Source organism: Sinohyriopsis cumingii, chromosome 11 (genome assembly GCF_028554795.1).
Source record: "Sinohyriopsis cumingii isolate HCF-2022 chromosome 11, ASM2855479v2, whole genome shotgun sequence".
NCBI classification, from domain to species: Eukaryota; Metazoa; Mollusca; class Bivalvia; order Unionida; family Unionidae; genus Sinohyriopsis; species Sinohyriopsis cumingii.
In genome coordinates, this window is record NC_142971.1 from 74069172 (window position 1) to 74092543 (window position 23372).

General features: G+C 34.8%; 1 protein-coding gene across 1 annotated transcript in view; it reads left to right on the forward strand.

The window, feature by feature from the left end:
• Positions 1-22191, forward strand: part of LOC149788742 (uncharacterized) — a 64743-nt gene extending 42552 nt beyond the window's left edge. Inside the window, exons 3-4 of the mRNA XM_089974840.1 lie at positions 7773-7943; positions 12303-22191. Of these exons, the coding sequence (XP_089830966.1) occupies positions 7773-7943; positions 12303-13043 (912 nt within the window). The 3' untranslated portion in view covers positions 13044-22191. The remainder of the gene's footprint in view (positions 1-7772; positions 7944-12302) is intronic.
• The last annotated feature ends 1181 nt before the right edge of the window (positions 22192-23372 follow it).

Genomic DNA, 23372 nt, shown 5'->3' on the forward strand with positions numbered 1-23372 from the left:
CTTTAAAGCTACTAATTTACTCTGATGATTAATTATAGTCACTTGTCCTTAAAATGTTTACACGTCATAAATTGTTCTAAATTCCTTGCTTCTTTTAAAGGTGCAGGATGACCTATGTGTGATTATCACAATTTTACTTCCTTATTGGCTTTTCTTTTTTATTTATGGATATTTGTGGGATTTCCACTATACAGATGCAATAACAGTAAAGAGGAAGTGAAAAAGCATGTATTATACTCTCAGTCAGTTTCTCTCCATCAGTCTGTCTATCCTTCCATCCATCTATCTTCATAAATGTCTCTGTATCTGTTTATTTCACTCTCTCTTACTCTGTTGTTGATAAAAGTCATGTTAAGATTTGCTCTTGCTATCACAGTGGTTAAGATAGTCATGGGATTCCCACCATATTGAAGCAACAGCAGTGTAAGATGAAAGACGAAGTTAATGAGGCTCATTTGTACTCAGAGGCAGCTTCAATCTGTCTGTCTGTATATCTATCTATCTATCTATCTATCTATAAATCTGTCTATGTATCTATCTATCTGTCTGTCTGTCTGAAAAGCTAGCTAGCTGCCTGCCTTTCTGCCTACCCACCCACCTACCTACCTACCTATCTAATCTATCTATCTATCTGTCTAACTATCTATCTATCTATCTATCTATCTATCTGTCTGTCTGTCTGTCTGAAAAGCTAGCTAGCTGCCTGCCTGCCTGTCCACCCACCCACCCACCCACCTACCTACCTACCTATTGGTATCTATCTTTATATTCATTACCTCTTTTGGATAGAAGTCAGACATTGTTAAGATTGGGACCCCGAGTTGCCGAGTAGTCTAAAGCGCTCACCATTCCGGATCACTGCCATCTCACCTCTGTCTGCGTGTGTTCGAGTCTCAGGCTTGGCTAACATGGGTACGTGAGAAAGCTTGCCTGTAGCTTCTCGTGGGTCGGTGGTTCTTCCTGCGGTTTCCCAGGGTTCTTCCTCCACTAATAATACTGGCTGCCATGTATAGCCTATCTTGTGCTGAAAAATGGCGTTAAACCCTTCAATAACAACAACAACAACAACACTGTTAAGATTTGTACTTTTTATCACACTGACTTTCTTCTGTTAGATTATCTGCTTATTGCTTTTCCTAACTCATAGACTAGAAGAACATGCATGACCAGTAATTGTTCCATCCATATACAGTATTAGCTCAATTCCTGATCTATTTTGAGTAGACTGCCATTTTCTTTACACATGTATCCCATGGTATACTTGTAACTGACATCATTATGGTTGGTAGATTGGCCTTCTTGAAAATCTTGTCACTACCTTATGGATGGGTTTTTATTAAAAGACTTCTTGTGATGTCTGGTTGGTCTCAAATGAATAGACTGTTCATCTGATATCACATATGGCCACCATAGGAACTATCTTGAAGACATTGGTATTACCGTAAATTCTAAATGAAAGACTTGTTGAAAATGGAAGTTTAAACACTCATAATGGTCACCTTTGGTCAGCAATGGGGTTTTTAATAAAAGACTTTTTCATTTGCCTGTTTGGTTCTAAACGATAGTGAAATATGGTATTATGTGCAATACTAAGTCTTCTAATGAAAATTTGTTGGTCTTAAATTAATGTGATTCATATATTACTTCCAATATGGCTGCCTTAGTGGCCATCTTGAAAGTGTTGTTTTTGCTTTATCTCCTGGATTGATGATCATATCAACATAGCTTTTTTTTAATAAGACTTCTAATGAAAATTTGTTGGTCTTAAATTAATGTGATTCATGTATTACTTCCAATATGGCTGCCTTAGTGGCCATCTTGAAAGTGTTGCTTTTTCTCAAGAATATCAGAGATGATTTCAACCCTAACACTTAATTAAAAGTACTAGTCTTGTTATTGATGCCTTGAAATTATTTTCAGCAGTGGAGCTTCAATCTCTTTTGTACTTCTGCAGTGTTTTTAATTTGTTATGCCCTTGCTTTTTAGAAAAATAGTTGGAAGTTATGTGATTGTGCATGTATGTGTCTGGTTCCTGAGTTGTAGGGCCCAATCTGTAAGCATATAAATGTGTATGATTATTAATAATGTTGCACTATTCTTTTCACGTCTTTTAAAATATAGACTTTACACCTTAGGATATAATATTGTAGGTGGGGAAGGGGTAATCAGTAGATGATTGCAACAGTTCCAGAATTATGATCCATTCCATAGGATTCAGGGATAATTAACATACAGCTACAATAACTGTTTAATTAAAAGTCTAACAATTGTTTGTGTGATCATTTACCATTGTAAGCACATGAGATCAGTTAGTTTGAAAATCCTGTGTCATACCCAGAGGACTTACTTGTTTGGCTCCTGCAGCATAGCTATTGAAATCTGCACTTTTTAAGTGTATGCATTTACCTGCTGGTTATGAGATTGAGATCCCCACTCTTTGATCATATGTATATACATGGGTCATAGTTATTGAAATCCTCACTCCATAATCATACACATGTACCTGAGTCACAGTTATTGAGATCCCCACTCCATAATCATATACATATACCTGAGTCATACTTATTGAGATCCCCACTTTATAAGCATTATAATGCTTACACCTGAGTCATATGTATTGAGATCCCCATTCTATAAACATATACATATACCTCAGTCATAGTTTTAGAGATCCTCACTCTATAATCATATACATATATCTGAGTGAGTTATTGAGATCCCCACCTCATAATCATATACATATACCTGGGTCATAGTTATTGAGATCCCCATTTTATAAGCATGTGCAACAGAACAGACTCTGGCTCTTAGATCTGTCCTCAACACTAAGAAACTTAATCCTTTTATGTGTGTGTGAGGGGGAAGACTGGGACACCTAGTTGTCTAAGATGCTTGCCTTTACAGATGATTCCCATCTTTCCATGTGGGTTAGAGTCTTGGCAACACAAGTGTGGGTATGTTTGAAAGCATGCCTGTAGTTTCCCCATGGGCTGGTGGTTATTCCCAGAGTCTTTCTCTGCCAGATATACTGGCCACCATGCATAGACTATCATGTGTTGATAAATGGCATTAAACCCACAAAAACAAACCAACACTTGTAGGTGGGTCAAAACAGAGGACTGTGGAGGATATCTGTTTTCCAAACTGTCTGGTTTTCCTGGTAACACTTGTGAGTGTGGTTAGAAATATGATACATATGTAAATGGTTGCAAACATGTGAAGGATTAGTTTATTTCCTACTCAGAATGAGCTGGCAGGTGTCAGGCACTTTCAACTCCATTCATGTGGTCATGTCATATTCTGTGAAGGTTGCCCATTGTTTGTCTCAAATACACTGTATGATCTGTATGACCTTTGCATACATCTGTACAGTACAGTGTTTTCATGCACCTTTAATCAATGTCAGAAATTTCACCACCATTCAGGCTGGTTGAAGTCAAGCCAGACTTGAATTTCAACCAATGGGATTGCTTGATTTTAAACCTAACTGTAAGACCAGACATAAACTCTGTTGATAAAATATACACCTGTTCAAGTTCTGTTTTCAATTCCTGTGGGGTTGGGGGTTTTGCCATAAGTTGCAACCTGTGTAATTAATAATATGACTACTTGTCATCAACTCAGCTAAACACATGGTTAGAAGGGCTATGTCTAATCAAAAGAATAGTTATGCCAGGCTTCAGGCTCTATTTTAAGACACATGGATAGAAGGGCTTAGTCTGATCAATAGATTAGTCAGTTTTAAGACACATGGCCAGAAGGGCTCAGTCTGATCAATAGATTAGTCTGTTTTAAGACACATGGCTAGAAGGGCTCAGTCTGAATAATAGATTAGTCTGTTTTAAGACACATGGCTAGAAGGGCTCAGTCTGATTAATAGATTAGTCTCTTTTAAGACACATGGCTAGAAGGGCTCAGTCTGATCAATAAATTAGTTTTAAGACACGTGGCTAGAAGGGCTCAGTCTGATTAATAGACTAGTCTGTTTTAAGACACATGGCTAGAAGGGCTCAGTCTGATTAATAGATTAGTCTGTTTTAAGACACATGGCTAGAAGGGCTCAGTCTGATTAATAGATTAGTCTCTTTTAAGACACATGGCTAGAAGGGCTCAGTCTGATTAATAGATTAGTCTCTTTTAAGACACATGGCTAGAAGGGCTCAGTCTATCAATAGATTAGTCTCTTTTGAGACACATGACTGGCTCAGTCTGATCAATAGATTAGTCTGTTTTAAGACACATGGCTAGAAGGGCTCAGTCTGATTAATAGATTAGTCTGTTTTAAGACACATGGCTAGAAGGGCTCAGTCTGATTAATAGATTAGTCTGTTTTAAGACACATGGCTAGAAGGGCTCAGTCTATCAATAGATTAGTCTGTTTTAAGACACATGGCTAGAAGGTCTCAGTCTGATCAATAGATTAGTCTGTTTTAAGACACATGGCTAGAAGGGCTCAGTCTGATCAGTACAGTAATCATTCCAATCTTCAGTTTTAAGACATTAAATTTCACTCATCTTAATAATTTTCAAAGGTCATCATTGTGATTAAAGAAATAAACAGTTCTTGAAATTTTATGAAGACAGCTGCATATGGGCATGGCAAGGGTGAGTTGAGTACCATTTCTTCTTGTTGGAGTACATCACCCTATGTAGCCCTCACATGAGTCAACTGAGTCTTTGCTGGAAGATATCACCCTATGTAGCCCTCAGATGGGTTAATTGAATCTTTGCTGGAAGACATCACCCTATGTAGCCCTCAAATGAGTCAATTGAATCTTTGCTGGAGTATATCACCCTATATAGCCCTCACATGGAAATAACAGAATTCTATTAATTCTATCTTTTGTTTTTAAGTAATTTTTAGTTTATAAAAAAATTTTGTTCACCATATTTATTATGGTAGATCAAATGTAGGGTCTCTGTTCTACAGACCAAAATTATATTTGATTTGACACATTTCATTTCAGCCAAAGTCGACAGGCCCCATATTCCTAAACCACTTTGAGCAGAACACGAGACATCAGGTGAAAAAAAAACCCCAAAAAACCCCACACAAGTTAGATATGATGTATTTATTTTGGCTGTATCTGTGTCATCCAGATTTGGCTGTATCTGTGTCATCCAGATTTGGCTGTATCCATGTCATCCAGACATGGCTGTATCAGCATCATCCAGATGTGGCTGCATCTGTGTCATCCAGATTTGGCAGTCAAGTAGAGAGGGATACGATTTAAGAATAATCTTAATGTTCTATGATTCCAGTTTTATTTTAATTAACATTATAGGCTACCATTTTTGAAATTTCAACTTGAGTTTCTTGCTTCACAGTTTTTGTATTGCTTCGGTGGCCTAGTAGTTAGAGTGTCCACCTCGGATGCAGGAGGTCATGGGCTCGATCCCTGGCCAAGTCATACCAAAGACATACAGAAATGGTACTAACAGCTGCCTCGCTTGGCGCTGAGCAATAAGAGGTTAGTGTTAGGACTGGTCGGTCTGGTGTCAGGATATAGTGACTTGGTGGGACATCATGCTCTATGTCTGCGGCATGATGCCTCAATGCTAGACATCACTATAAACTGCCACACAGCAGACATCGTAGCAATATGACTGACAAATTGTTAAAGCTACATTAAAAATCCAAATCACACACACATTGGCTTCACAGTTTTATGTATTCAGTGACAAGAAACAGGAATAACTGAATCTGAAGACATTTGATTGCTTAATTTTAAGTTAGGAGACAGGAGTAACTAGTCTTAAGACATCCTAAGGTGGTCAAATATAAGTCAGAGTTAAATTTCATCCAATTTGAACTAATTTTTTTTAATACTTATGTTTAAGTCCAGGCACAAGTTCTTTAGGTCATATTCTGGAAACACTCATAAGTAGCAATACTTCATACATCTCTAGATAACATGACAAAGCAATACTGGAAACACTCATAAGTAGCAGAACTTCATACATCTCTAGATAACATGACAAAGCAATACTGGAAACACTCATAAGTAGCAGAACTTCATACATCTCTAGATAACATGACAAAGCAATACTGGAAACACTCATAAGGAGCAATACTTCATACATCTCTAGATAACATGACAAAGCAATACTGGAAACACTCATAAGGAGCAATACTTCATACATCTCTAGATAACATGACAAAGCAATACTGGAAACACTCATAAGGAGCAATACTTCATACATCTCTAGATAACATGACAAAGCAATACTGGAAACACTCATAAGTAGCAATACTTCATACATCTCTAGATAACATGACAAAGCAATACTGGAAACACTCATAAGGAGCAATACTTCATACATCTCTAGATAACATGACAAAGCAATACTGGAAACACTCATAAGTAGCAGAACTTCATACATCTCTAGATAACATGACAAAGCAATTCTGCCAGTAGGATATTTGAAAGGCTTCATGTATGGAAAATAAATTATGGAAAATATTATGAAAACCCATTTTTGAATACCAGTTGAAATTTTCAGATTACATCATCAATTTCTGTATGAAATCCAAAAGAACCTTTTGCTGAATCATGTTCTAACAAGACTAATACATTATGCATCATGCTCTAACAAGGCTGTTTGTTAATACACTATGCATAATGTTCTAACAAGACTGTTAATACATTATGCATCATGCTCTAACAAAGCTGTTTGTTAATACATTATGCATCATGTTCTAATAAGGCTGTTTGTTAATACATTATGCATCGTGTTCCAACAGGACTGTTTGTTAATACATTATGCATCATGTTCTAATAAGGCTGTTTGTTAATACATTATGCATCGTGTTCCAACAAAACTGTTTGTTAATACATTATGCATCATGTTCCAACAGGACTGTTTGTTAATACATTATGCATCATGTTCTAACAGGACTGTTTGTTAATACATTATGCATCATGTCCTAACAAGGCTGTTTATACATTCTGCTTCATAGTGCATTCACATAGAACACTACATATACATTTACTTGTTTATAAGAGGAATCCAACTGCAAAGTACACAGACCCAGATCTGCCATCACATAATGCACTTACAGAGCTTGGTCTATGCAGTTTGTTAGGGTTAATTAGTAGACCATAACATAGACTCTGATCTGCTGGTGAACCAGTCAGGGATATTAATTGTAAAATGAACTAGTCAGGTATATTAATTGTCAAAATGAACCAGTAAGGGATATTAATTGTCAAAATGAACCAGTAAGGGATATTAATTGTCAAAATGAACCAGTCAGGGACATTAATTGTCAGAATGAACTAGTCAGGGATATTAATTGTCAAAATGAACCAGTCAGGGTTATTAATTGTCAAAATTAACTTGTCACGGATATTAATTGTCAAAATTAACAGGTCATGGATATTGTCAAATGAACCAGTCAAGGATATTAATTGTCAAAATGAACCAGTCAAGGATATTAATTGTCAAAATGAACCAGTCAGGGATATTAATTGTTAAAATGAACTAGTCATTGGTATTGCTAGTTGAAATAAGCTAGTCATGGGTATTGCTAAATACAGAAGTATCTCTGATCTGAAGTGATCATTGTAGATACTGATAATGGTTGATGCTGAGTTGGCTGATCTGGGGATCTACACTTTTCACACAATATATTAAATAGTGCATTAGATAGTTCATAAGATTTGAGAGTAATTCAGTCAAAAGATGGTGGATACTTTTAACACAGGTTAAGCAGACTATTAACATTGCTACTCATAACAAAGTTAGACCATGTGTCTTCCTTTTTGCAGGGAAGAACAGAGGGGGGTGAGAAACGTGATGATGACACAGAATCACCTTCACCCCATGCAATCTATGAGAATGTAGAACGGCAAAATGAACTTGGGAACCAAATTCAGGAACAAGGAGACAAAATACTCCGATATACTAGAGATCCAACTATGATGGATAAGAAAAAAGAGGTAAATTAGTTGTCATGAATAATTTGCTTCTCCCTTCTGCCCAACCATCCAGTCCAATTAAATTAAATTAAATTAAATTAAATTAATTTTCAATTCAGTTCAATTCATGTCACTTCAATTTGATTCAGTTACACAATGTGCCTCTCTTTTCTGCCTAACCCCTTTGATACACTGCATGCTAGGGATTGATTTGTGAGGGATAAGAAAAGGAGGTAAATTCATTGAATAATCTGATTCTCCATTCTGCTAAAATCTACAGACCATTCCAGGAACTAATGCATGATTCTATTTGACAAAATTGTTATTAAATACATATTTGTTGAGAGGGTTTACTTTCATGATATTTCATTAAAGGTGAAATAAGCTAATGGTATGGCCCTTTATTCATCATGCGATCTGGCATCGTGTGCCCATCAAGGACTATTATAAACTTGTCAACCAACATGAGATTTCATGTAAACTGCTGAACAGAATTTTATCAAATTTAACAGAATTTTATCAAATTTAAATGAATTTTATCAGATTTAACAGAATTTTATCAGATTTAACAGAATTTTATCGAATGGCCTGACAACCTTTCTGTACTTTTACAAATGATGTCGATATATTCCTAAAACTAGAAAAGCAGCACAGTTACTAAAAATGGAAAACCCTTTAAATGACCTTGATCAAACTGGAAGCACTATGGCATAGATGTCTTTTGAGATTCATTCAAATGGTGCCAGTCAAATGTGGCCACTGTTACTAAAACTTGAAATGATCTTTTCTTTAAAATTAACAAAGAGAATTTGGTTATTTTTAATAGAAAGCATCCTGGTTTTAAGGTGTTCAGAATTTTACAAAAGATGCCAATCTGTCATTAAATAAAGCCACAATAGAATTGGACCAAACTTGACAAAAGGATCCCGGCATGAAGACATTTCAAATATGTACACATGGAAAACATCACACTTTGCATTAAACTTTGTCATTAGCAACCACAGTACATGTATTTTCTTTAGGAGAAGATATTCTTGGAGTTAAGGGAATCTGATTATATAGTGGCATGGGTTTATACCTAAGTGTTCATCTTGGGCCTGTCTCATTTGTAAACAGGTAATTTGAATGCTCAACTTGGGCTGTCTCATCTTTAGGCAGGTAATTTTTAAGGGCTTTGAAGACTGTGGTGCATAAAATGCAAATTAAATTTCCAATCTTTTGAAACTGTATATATCTGGTCATAAAGTTAATTGTAGGTGGGACATTTGGAAAAGATATTTGCTACACTTTTTAATTTGTTAACATGTTTTCATTTCCCTATGAATAGCCACATTACTAGGGTAGCCTCAGTAAAATGATAGCCATCTCCAGCTGACCAAAAATGTTGGTCAATTTAAGGACAATTATAGCCATATTCTTCCGGCAGCAATGGATATCATAGTGAATTGTTTAGTGACAAGTGTTTGTTGACAGTGGGATATAGGTCAAATGAAAACTACTATATATATTTGTCATTTGTTTTTTTTTCTAACTGGATGGGACTAATGCTTAAATTTTACAACATATTATCTATACTTTAAATCATGGATTTTTCATATACACATACAGAAGTTAACACATTATGGATTGTACTACACAAATGCAAGTTGTCAATATACAGATGTATTTCAGTCTAGTTTGCCTTCATTTAATCAAAAGCACTCATTTTTGCACCTGCTTTTATTACCCCTCCCCCCACAAACACACTGGTTACTTATTCTGTACTTTGTTTCACATCTTCAGCTAACTGACTGGTTGGTTACAACACTGTTTGATACATAACATGGTTGGGTTCTACGTACCCCAACTGTCAGATTAACACTGGGTAACACTGTATCACTCTATTTTGTACTTCAGTTCTTTGAACAATAACAACATTCATTTTTTATCATAGATATAAAGAGAGGAAAGGATGCAAAAGTGACATTATTGATTTAAGATTTAACTCATCCAAACCTTTTTTTCTTGAAAGAAGAGTTGACAAATTCCTCAAATTTGAGGAAATCCACAAAAGTTCTCCGATAAGAGGCAAGAATCTTTTAAGTGATATTCAAGGTTTTATGACTCAGTTTTAATCCTTGATAACTGTAAAATGCTCCATTTAATCAATCATTGTTTGCAGCCAATAGGAAATGTTCCAAATTCTCAATTCAAGAAAAAAATCTATTAAATGTTTAGTGAAACTGGGGCTAGATGATCACCAGAGAACATATGAATATTATTTTGGCATTTTTAGAGCTGAGTCTGACAAACCAGTATGTCAACAACTAATATAACATGTTTTGACTTTGATAATATATAGCCCATTAAATATTGGCACAAACAAATACACAGAATCTCAAGGCATGCAGAACCTAATATATTAATGAAATCACATATATTATATGTATTTAGTGATGAAATCACTCTTTCTCTCTCTGTTTCTGTCTCTGTCTATCTATCTATCTATCTATCTATCTGTCTGTCTGTCTGTCTGTCTATTGAGAGAGTCAAAACTAGTGGCCACTTGTGGGGAAACACAAAAATTATCCATTGCACAAAGGTGAGCTTTGTATATAGTTTCGCCTTTTAAGTAATACAAAATAGCAATACAATAAAATGTAGCAAGATAATACAGCTTAGTAAGACCAAATATTATGTAGCAAGATAAAAATTCAATGTAAAAAAACAATGCAGTATAACATGACAGTTTAATGAAACAAGAGAATATAATGAACAAGACAATGCAGTGTAACATGACAGTATAATGAAACAAAAGAATATAATGAACAAGACAATGCAGTGTAACATGACAGTATAATGAAACAAGAGAATATAATGAACAAGACAATGCAGTGTAACATGACAGTATAATGAAACAAGAGAATATAATGAACAAGACAATGCAGTGTAACATGACAGTATAATGAAACAAGAGAATATAATGAACAAGACAATGCAGCGTAACATGACAGTATAATGAAACAAGAGAATATAATGAACAAGACAATGCAGTGTAACATGACAGCATAATGATGTTGTTGTTGTTGTTGTAGTGTTTAGCGCCATTTTTCAGCACAAGATAGGCTAAACATGGCGGCCAGTATAACTGGTGGAGGAAGAACCCTGGAAAACCCCGGGAAGAACCACTGACCCATGAGAAGCTACTGGCAGGCTTTCTCACATACCCACAGTAGCCGAGTCTGAGACTCGAACACCCGTAGACAGAGGTGAGATGGCAGTGATCCGGAGCGGTGAGCGCTTTAGACCACTCGGCCGCTCGGGGCCCCGACAGTATAATGAAACAAGAGAATATAATGAACAAGACAATGCAGTGTAACATGACAGTATAATGAAACAAGAGAATATAATGAACAAGACAGTGCAGTGTAACATGACAGTATAATGAAACAAGAGAATATAATGAACAAGACAATGCAGTGTAACATGACAGTATAATGAAACAAGAGAATATAATGAACAAGACATTGCAGTGTAACATGACAGTATAATGAAACAAGAGAATATAATGAACAAGACAGTGCAGTGTAATATGACAGTATAATGAAACAAGAGAATATAATGAACAAGACAGTGCAGTGTAATATGACAGTATAATGAAACAAGAGAATATAATGAACAAGACAGTGCAGTGTAACATGACAGTATAATGAAACAAGAGAATATAATGAACAAGACAGTGCAGTGTAACATGACAGTATAATGAAACAAGAGAATATAATGAACAAGACAGTGCAGTGTAACATGACAGTATAATGAAACAAGAGAATATAATGAACAAGACAGTGCAGTGTAACATGACAGTATAATGAAACAAGAGAATATAATGAACAAGACAATGCAGTGTAATATGACAGTATAATGAAACAAGAGAATATAATGAATATGACAATACAATATAGCAAGGCAGTACAGTTTAGCAAAACCAAATATGATGATGCAATGTAACAAGACAATACAATGTAAGATGACAGTATAATGAAACAGTAGACAAAATAAAGCAAGAAAATACAATGTAGCAAGACAGTTCAGTGAAACAAAACCAAATATAATGATGCAAGACAAAGTATAATGTAGCAAGACAAAATAGAATGTAGCAAGACAAAATAGAATGTAGTTGGACACAAGCCACTAATCTGTACGGATTTATTCATGTAAAATATAAACCAAACTGCAAACATCACTGACCCAGATATGTTGGGAAAATGAACAAGATAGACCCAGATTTGCTTGTGCAGTATGTAATGACTACTGCAGGTATGCTGTATGTTGATCACAGTAAATTATGTATTAAACATGCAATCTACATAACTGTATTCTGAATATTTCCATATTTTACAGCCGAAACAGACTGACCCTACAAGATCTTCTTCCTATTATGAAAATTCTGCAACCATCAGAAGACAGGATAATATTCAGGACATCAATAATGTCCCTGGGGAGCAAGCTGAACTGGAACAATTGGGACCGGCTCCACCCCCTCCAATTGTGGAAAAGATGAAGTCCAACAAAAGTTTGAAAAGTCGTATGTCAAAAAAAATAAAACAGTTGATGGGAAATGTTCCCCCTCAGGTATCTCCTACATCTAACCAAGAGACTCAAGAAGAGCATTATTTGCCCATGGGACCAATCGAGTCTCAACCAGATTTAAACAAGGAGACCAGCCAAGATAATCAAGAGGTCTATGAGGAAATGGAGGATAAATTACCTACACTATTTACACAAGAAAACTATGAAAATGTTGAGGACACATTAGCTGATGTTCCTTCTGTAAGTGCTCCTCCACCTCCGCCTGTTGAACAAGAAGATTACGAAAATATCAAGGACAGGTTTCCTGTTCCAGAAAGAGCTAGGACTGGTCAGAAAAACAAGGGCAGGATGCCAGATCCACCAACAGGAACCAAGATAAATCAGACATCACCTGGAAGTGGGGATGATAAGTTGTCAAAAGACTACATCAATGTGGAGAAATTCCGACGTCCTGGACCAGAAAGTAGTAAAAAGGATGATTTGACTTCACAAGAAACCCAGGTGGAATTGGAAGACTATGAAAATGTAAAACACTTTAGTAAAAAAAAGTGAAAGCAATGTTATTGAAATTGACAGTAAGACATAAATGTCATCTTGCACTGAGGTGGCAGCCATGACAGAATAAACTGTATGGCATATACTATACACCAATCCATGATTTGTAGATACAATTATTGCTTTATTCATAATTGTTTATATATCATGCTAACTTGATGTAGTCAAGATAATGGATCATGAAGGATTGACCATTTATTTTCTTTAAATTCAGTGTAGTATAAAGAACAAAGAAACCTTCTGTGCAAATTGGATGATTTGTGAATGACATAATTTTAAATTTTTAAAAGATATATATGGGTATTGAAAATGATATAGGCGGCTACTTATGAGGAAAACTTGACACGTGCAGGGAGAGAGTCTGAGTCACCATTGTGTGTGGACCCCAAACTAAAGCATGAATTGATCAACATGCTTAATATGAGCTCAGAAATTTAGGTTAACAAATAGTCTTCAATAAAAGGCACAGAAGGTTAATTTTTGTGATCGTTTGCTTAGAAAAAGAATTAGTTGTTGATATTTAAAGAGAAAAGCAAAAAACGTTGTGACCTGGCAACAGATCAAACTGGTACAGAAAATTCATTCCAATTTTCTAAGTGTATTTCTGATCAACAGCGTCTTTGAGTGAGAGAGAGAGTGTTGTAATATCCTTGCGTCCAAAGTGTTGTAATATCCTTGCGTCCAAAGCTGAGGTATTTCAGTGTTGATTAGTGCCATACAGTGATGCATGAAGGATATCTTGTGCATAAATTGTGTTTGATGCATAAAGGATGTCTTTGTTTACTGAACTGCTTACAGCAGTGTGTGCACTCACTGGACAACATTCTGACACACAGTTAAAGTAGATATGATGTAAGTGATTATCTTTTCCAGCATGAATTGTCTTTGCAGCCAATGGCTGGGTATGGGCAGTTTTATTTCGTCTTTGCAGCCAATGGCTGGGTATGGGCAGTTTTATTTTGTCTTTGCAGCCAATGGATGGGCATGGTCAGTTTTATTTGTCTTTGCAGCCAATGGCTGGGCATGGGCAGTTTTATTTGTCTCTGCAGCCATTGGTTGGGTATGGTCAGTTTTATTTGTCTTTGTCACCATTGGTTGAATATGGTCAGATTTACTTTTTTTTGCAGCCAATGGCTGGGTATGGTCAGTATTATTGGTGTTTGCAGTCATTGACTTGGCATGGTCAAGTTTGTTTACCTTAAGATGCTGATTATTGTTAACTTTTCCTTGAAGTTTAATAATGAACATCGGATAACGGTGATTTGGAATCTGAGCATATCAGAAATTATGGGAATAGGTGACTTGAAAAGTTCTGAAAATTATATTTTGCTTTGTGCATACACTTTAGATATATGAATAATTATTATTTTAAATTGCAAGTGGAACTTCAGTGCTTAAATTTTAATTTTACAAAAATTCTTTATGTAAATTGCTATGGGAACTTGTATAAAATTTGGTTGGATTTTTATTTGGTCAGATCGAGACGGGGTACAAATCTGAAAGGGTGTCAAAGAAAACTACAGTTGATTGCTTAAAGCAAGCTGATAGTATAAAATTAGAGACTGTTTAAGAAACTGATGTCAGTCTGGCAGTGCCTACTGCATTATGTGCCATTAAATAAAATTTATATTGCTTGAAATCCTATTTCTGTTGGAATTGCGAGTATTATATTATACTGAAGAAAAATATTGTTAATATCTTTTTTTTTGCATTTTAGTTGTAGCATTGGGTTTAGTTGACCACAAATGCAGTGCATTAAGTTCATTACTATATTCCATCTTGTATATCAGCCTCAGAAAGAATGGGAACGCCATCAAGTAATCAATATTTTGGATTGAGAAATACAAACTATGAACATATTAGAGTGTATAAGTGATAAGCTGTATTCAGTATTTCCACCACATGTTAACACAGTAGCTATAAATGAAAACTGAAAAAGAGGGATGAAATGGAAAAAGTCAGGAAGGGACATAACTCCCTGCAGAATACATTAAATTTACCATCAGTCCTCAAATAATAGATATTACTTGTTACTATTCAGTGCAAATGTGAATTCATTTTATTGGCAAATTACTGAACACAAAACATGATATGTGAATGAAGGGCTTGTGGCCTTCTTGTCCAGGAATTATCAGAAATGAAAACTCTGCATAATAAAGTTAAAGAATGGTATGGCAATATTTGTGGAATTGAAACGGTACTTTGGGATATGACAGATTAACACAATGCTGTGGGATATGACTGACTGACACAGTGCTGTGGGAAATGACAGACTGACTCAATGCTGTGGGATATGACAGACTGACAATGCTGTGGCATTTGATAAACCGACACAATGCTTTGGGATACAACAGACTATACATGCACCTGATCTGTTATCCGATAAATGACTACATAGAACTTTACTCAGCATTTCATGCATAAAATGACAATCTGTTAGGAATAAAATTGCCTGTCCAATTGATACATTTGATTCATTTTAATTTGTAATCAGCTATTCCAAAGAAAATGCAACCTAAAAGACTGGATTTAAAATATATTTGTATTACGGAATACCAAAATTATCTATGTTTACAAAAACATGAAATATTAATATTTGGCATTAAGTGGAACATAAAAAAATAAAATAATAAAATGTGGTATAAATATTAATAACCTGATATTCTGAAATATTTAATCAGTGATCTTTAATATGATGCAAAATAAACATTCCCATCTAAAATATGTTAGGGGATTCAGGAAACTGTACTTATTTACTTATAAGTCCCTGTAAAAAATAGTAACTTCCTTCCAAAACTCAGAATTATGCAAACCAATTGGATGAGTCGGCCCATCAGATGTTATTGGGGGTTGTGGTTGGTCAGTGAACAGTCCAGTTTACATACATGATTAGGGACTGGACATTTAGTAATTTGTGCAAATATAGACACAAGTCCCACAAGAAAAGGAATTCCATTTGTAGATGAAAAAAGGCAACTTGTGTAGAAAGCCACTTGTGTGGACGATGGTCTTGTGCCAAATGTACCCAAGATATAGCTTTTCGGACTTATAGCAAATGATAAAGTACAATACTGACACTGTCCCTAACTAGATAATGTTAGCAAAGCTTTTTCTTCTGATACCTGTGCAAGCAGCTGATTGTGAAAGGGGATCTAGTTGCCAAAGCAACATTCACACACCCTCGAGAAATAGCTTGAAAGCTAAAACATTGCAACTATAATGTTAGAGAAGCTGAAAATCTTAGACTTTTTCCGCAATGTTACTTTAAGGTCAGAGGCATCAAAAAGAGAATCTTAAAGAAAAGGAGTTCATTTATTTGGTTCTTAATGCACGGAATATGTAAATGACCTTGAATAAATTAGGCCCATTATGATTACACCAGGGACCCTCTGTTGAAGAATGGAGTCGATTGATCACATTTTTCTCAAGCCTGGCTGAAACTCCTCATGAATTATTGTAAAAATTGTCATAGAAATAACAGCAGTAAACACAAACACACACATGTATGTATGAATGCAGTGCCTTTAATTCAGTGAGTAACATTATTTTTATACATAATGGCGTATAGTTAGCATTAAATATTTTTATGTACAAATATTTTATGTGTATTTGTTGTAAAAGTCATGAGGAAAAATTGCATTATAAAGAAATTTTTATTGACTGAAAAAGCCACAAATCATGTATTATACTGGTATTGAAGGTTTTTCCACATTGGTAAAATCTGGGCACGTTGTTATCTCACCTCTGTCTGCATGGGTTCAAGTCTTGGATTCAGCCAATGTGGATATGTGAGAAAGCTTGCTGGTAGCTTCTTGTGGGTCGGTGGTTCTTACCAGTTTCTCCCGGTTTCTTCCTCCATCATTAATACTGGCTACCATGTATGGCCTATCTTGTGCTGAAAATGCTGTTAAACCCTACATCAACAACAACAAAATCTGGGCACTACTTTGTTTCCAGTACATGAGAATAGGTTTAAAAAAATCTTTTTGTGTTGGCAATGTTTGAATATCATTTTAGATTGATTTCCTATTTCTATAAGTATGTTGTTTTTATTGTACACATGTATATTTATATATTTTAATAATATATTTTTTCTGGCATTGTATAGCCAGAATTATTTTGATGTGCCTTGAAACAACACACACACACACACACACACACACACACACACACACGCATCCATCTGTCCATCCATCCATCCATGCATCATCAGTCCATACATACAAACATACATACAAGACCGCTAATCAAATAAACATACAACTCATTGCTAAAGCTTGGTCATGCTTCTGACCGTTCAAGTTTATTTACAAACATCCTTAATTATTCTTTCTGGCTCACTTGCCAATGCAGCATGATTTTAAATTGGTAGACTGTTAACATTTTACAAGAATAAATTTCATAAGATACAGGGATAGAAAAGTTTTTGAAATCCATAGTAATTGTCCCTGACCAACTAGCTTTGTAAATTGTGTTGTCCAATAGATTTTCTGGTTGTTCCTGATAAATTACTGCAGCTGCCACCAAGATTGCTTGCTGTAGTCAACATTTTTCACCAACCTATATGTCAGTCCTAATTGCACACATGTGAACCACCATTAGTTCTGCTAATAATAAGCATCATGCACATTTAATTATTTGAGATCAACAAGTAAAAGATATCTGTGAACAATTTATTTTCCATCAGCTTTCTGTTTGTTATCACCCCTGTTGAGAAAATTTATGCTTATCTGAGTGTACATTAATAGAGTTCACAGTATCATTAATCTGACACTGTTAATCGTATGTAACACCCCACAGATATACTCTTATTTTTTTTTATGGCACCCTTCCTGTAGGGAATGGAACTCAGAATTACATCTTATGTTATTTTGTTAGAAAATTTTCAAAATTGTATGTCAGAATAGTAATAACAGTTATGCAGTTAAGATTGTGGGGATGTCAATGACAGTTATGCAGTTAAGATTGTGGGGATGTCAGTGGCAGTTATGCAGTTAAGATTGTGGGGATGTCAGTGACAGTTATGCAGTTAAGATTGTGGGGATGTCAATGACAGTTATGCAGTTAAGATTGTGGGGATGTCAGTGACAGTTATGCAGTTAAGATTGTGGGGATGTCAATGACAGTTATGCAGTTAAGATTGTGGGGATGTCAGTGACAGTTATGCAGTTAAGATTGTGGGGATGTCAGTGACAGTTATGCAGTTAAGATTGTGGGGATGTCAATGACAGTTATGCAGTTAAGATTGTGGGGATGTCAGTGACAGTTATGCAGTTAAGATTGTGGGGATGTCAGTGACAGTTATGCAGTTAAGATTGTGGGGATGTCAGTGACAGTTATGCAGTTAAGATTGTGGGGATGTCAATGACAGTTATGCAGTTAAGATTGTGGGGATGTCAGTGACAGTTATGCAGTTAAGATTGTGGGGATGTCAATGACAGTTATGCAGTTAAGATTGTGGGGATGTCAGTGACAGTTATGCAGTTAAGATTGTGGGGATGTCAGTGACAGTTATGCAGTTAAGATTGTGGGGATGTCAATGACAGTTATGCAGTTAAGATTGTGGGGATGTCAATGACAGTTATGCAGTTAAGATTGTGGGGATGTCAGTGACAGTTTACAAATCTCTGACACTGCTGACATGGAGCTAGTCAGTTTCTGTACCTTAGATTCTGAAATGGTAGACCTTAATTTGAATTCAGACTCATGCAAAACAAAATTTAGTTAGACATACTACAGTGAACATCAGCATGTGAAGACTGCAGTCTGTAAAAAACCCAAGTTCCAAATGCACTATTTATGTAAACGTCATTGTGATATTACCTGTATATAAAGATGGCCTGCTTATAATCATCACTTTTGTAAATTATTATTGTTATTATTAGCAGTAGTAGAACATATAGTTCTATAGTATATATATGTGTGTGTGTGTGTGTATATATATATATATATATATATATACACAGACACACACATACACATATCTAAAAGGATATGACAGATCTTTCTATTTTTGATACAGTTTCAGAGATTCATTTTCAGGGACATCATATGTTCAATAGCATTGAATTCTGAGAACTCTATGGAAAGTAGAGTTTAGGGTCGTGCATTGAGTTGGCATGAAGTGACCCACTTTGCATAGGAAGTGTTTTGCACTATTATTTCTTTTTTAAATAGCAATTTTAAAACAGGCATCACACTTTTAAGCTGCTGTTTATGTTTTGAACTTAGTATGATTAGTTATACATGTATATGGTAATTGAAAATATTTTAAAATTGACTCATGTTTTGTTGCTGTTTGTATGCGCAATAATTGCACATATATTGCATAAGAAATACGTGCATGAAAGTTGGGTTTATTATCTATGCTTTTTTATTCTTGATTTTGACCTGGGCTTTACATTTTTGTGTTCAAAAAGTATAATGTGCTAACATAACTACAATAAAAACCATACGGTGTGAAGGACTGATATATAGACCCTGGGGTAATTGTTCAATTATAGGGTCTTTGAAAAATTCACATATTGCTACCTCTTATGTCTTGCGTTTTATCACCATAGCTTATTTAAATAATTGGGAAAGCATAATGTCCAAACAAGGTTAGTTGAGACTACCTCTTTTGATTGTCTGATAAGGAGACAGAGTGTAAATTAGACCTATTTCATCTTTGAATTAAGCTATGTCTGCAACTTTATAGATGGTCTGATAATGGCAACTAAAGGATGAACAAATCAAAGATAAGCTGACATAATGATATTTGAGAACTTGTAAGACTGATGTGCAGTTCCTCATAGGAGTGTGCAGCAGTCAAAATCTTTGACCTTGGACTTAGGATATATATATATATATATATATATATATATATATATACACAATTTCACCAAAAATAATGTAATGTTGTTTCAAGTGTCTGACTTCTATACTGTACTTTTCCTACAATCATATATCTAATATAGTTGTATTTGCCTTCAGTTGTGTATTTAATATGGTCCAAATTGTACTTTGTTTACAGTTATGTATCCAGTATAGTCCAAATTGTCCTTTGTCTTCACTTATGTATGTAGAGTAGTCCAAATTGTCCTTTGTCTGCAGTTATGTATGTTTAATAGTCCAAATTGTCCTTTTTCTACAGTTATGTTTGTATTATAGTCAAAATTGTACTTTGTCTACAGTTATGTGTGTAGTATAGTCAAAATTGTATAGTCAAAATTGTACTTTTTCTAGAGTTATGTATGTAATATGGTCCAGATTGTACTTTGTCTACAGTTATGTATGCAGTATAGCCAAACGTTCAGGTTTTGCCTCCTTTTTATAGGTTACATTGATTAATAATAATAATAATAATAATAAAGACTTTATTTAGAGAAGGTAACTCAATTAGATACAGAACTAATCTACCTTGAGGCCTTCTATCTCTTATGTACAATATATACAGTATATTGGTTTGGTCGCACTAAAGCGCATCCCATTTGAGCGCCGCTAAGTGAGGTGCTGAAATTCTTTTCTTTCTCATTAGGGCACAAAAAAATCTCACTAGAGCGCATTCACAATAGGGCGCGGAGAAAAAAATTAAGTTCAACAAGATTGAATTGCCATCACGTTTGATGTTATATATATATTATAATATGTACAAAACCGGCGATCTCATCACTATTAGAAAATAACAGTGGATGATAAACATTCCTATACAAATGTGGAATGTCTACCAGGTCAACCTACAAATGAACAATCATTGTGAGGGATGGCATAACTGCTTTAATCATCTGGTCAACAAACATCATCCGAACATCTGGCATCTACTTAAAGCCATTCGTGACGAGCAACTGTGAAAATGATGCAAAATTACAGAAAATTACAGAAAAGCAGGCAAGATTTATTTTACTAGAACTGTTCAGTTGTCTAAAGATTTCATCCATTTGAGACAACAATTATGAAAAGAAGAAATGCTAGGAGCCTGCCTCTTTCACTGGGAATGTTGTTCCATACCAGTGGACGAGTATATTGGAAACTTCTTTTAAACAATCCCTTCTTTGGCCTTGGTATAATTTAATTTTTACTTCCTATCGATCTTACATTTGGAGTACCATCAGCATCTCTTTGGTGAAATATATTTCTTAGAGAGACAGGAATGGCTTTTCTGGCCTTTCTAAGAAATATTCTTTCATGTATTGTTGAAATCTTTATATTATTCATTGCATCCTGGAAATTGTCTATACATTGATTTAGAATTAAATGGCAAGCCCTCTTTTGGTGTCTTAAAAGTGTTGTTATGTTTGAATTAGAGGTATATTACCCCAAATTACATTACAGTAGTCCAGATATGGCTGAATATAACTTTTATAAAAGATGACCCTATACTGAAGAGGAATGTATGTTTTGATTTTCCTGAGTAGATAAGAATTAACCTTTTTTGAAACGTATTTAACGTGAATAGACCAAGTAAGATTGTTATCTATGAATACACCAAGTAAGATTGTTATCTATGAATACACCAAGTAAGATTGTTATCTATGAATACACCAAGTAAGATTGTTATCTATGAATACACCAAGTAAGATTGTTATCTATGAATACACAAAAAAATTTATCATGAGAGGTCATATTAAGGCTCACATTGTCAAATAGAACATGGAGTTTGTCACTATCTAGTCTTGCTCATTTCTGTTGTGTTGTAACAAGTAGGGCTTTCGTTTTTTTCTGTATTTATGATCATACTGTTTTTCTTTGTTAAGGTTTTCATTTGAAACTTGGTATATTTATGTGCCAAATGTGTCAGTATGTAATAGCTTCTATAGGCAGTGAACTATGTATGTTATGTATGTTATTTTTGTGATATATATATATATATATATATATATATATATCACAGCATATTTTTAGTACAAAGTGTACACATGTAAACTTTGCCATATACAATTTAGATGTGCTAACATGTATACCTTGACATACACAATATAGATGTGTGCTTATGCAAACGTTACCATATATAGTTTTGATGTGTACACATGTAAACCTTGCCATTATTTAAATTATGTATAAAAAATACTATTTACACAAATGTTACCAAACTTATTATCATTCGTATAAATAATTGTGCAAACTATATTTCTGCAAAAGGCAGTTTTAATAAAGCATTCCACATTCATTTTTTTTGTCTGTTTAATTTTCTTATGTTCTGTATGAGAACATTACATATTGGAATGAAAGTTATATTATGAGCATTATTTGTGTTATGTAACCATAATATATGCTGACATAAAACATCTGTAATGAATATTACATGTCCTTTATACCTACAAAACATAGTGAAAACAAATGTTTCATTAAATTTTATTTCTCCTGATTACTTACCCAGTCATATTACATTAGAAATACTAGCCTGCTTCACGTAAATCCAGCCCTACTAAAAGACAAAAATCATTTTCTGTTTAGTCCAATAAACAAATGGTAATAACTCTTGCCCATTTCTTCCCCTTGTCATCGCCAGTTGTCAACAGTTTTCTGCTTGTGGGACTTAAGTTTCGCTAACCTACCTTGAAATAAATAGATCTCTGGATATTGTTCCTTTTCTACATTTAGTTAATAGTGATTGTCAACCTGATAAGAATAGAGAGAATGAGTAGGAAAAAGAGGATCACTGTGATCAATGCCCTTTGATCCAAATGAGGACCAAAAGTGAGATCGTCAAATGCCTGACCAATAAATGTGTCAGCTAAAGGAATGCTTTCCTATCAAAATCACTCAGGAGCTTTCTTTGCCATAGCTCTGGTAACTGCATAAGCTGGGTATATATCAGGGATTTCTTTTTCAATAGGACCGACTTTCTGATCCAAAAAAGGCTTGTCAGTTACAAGTGGATTAACCACAACCTTGTCTCCAGCTAGGTCATTGCCTAGTAAAAATAAATGAATACCTTGAATGGGTAAAGAAGTTACCTCTCTGACAGTCACGGTTCCAGAGAATAAGTCGGATGGCAGATTAACACAGTGGAGAAGAACAATAAGAAAACCATGCTCTACTCCCTGAATAAGAACACTTTCACTAGAAGAAGACTGGAGTTTGTTTGACCCAACAAATATATTGCTTTCAATATATAACCATGACCTTGGCCTCTTAGAAATGAGCAGTTGGAATAGCTCTGTCTTTATTCTGTTGCCTATTTTTCAACCTGTAGCAATTAGAAATAATTTTCTTATAAAAGTGCATATAGGAAGAGATAATAATTTCTGATCAATCTGATCAAAATACTTTCCCATTAAAGAACTAAAATATTCTTCATTTTTTTCTTCATCAAAGACACCTTCATTTCACAAAGATTATTTTGTT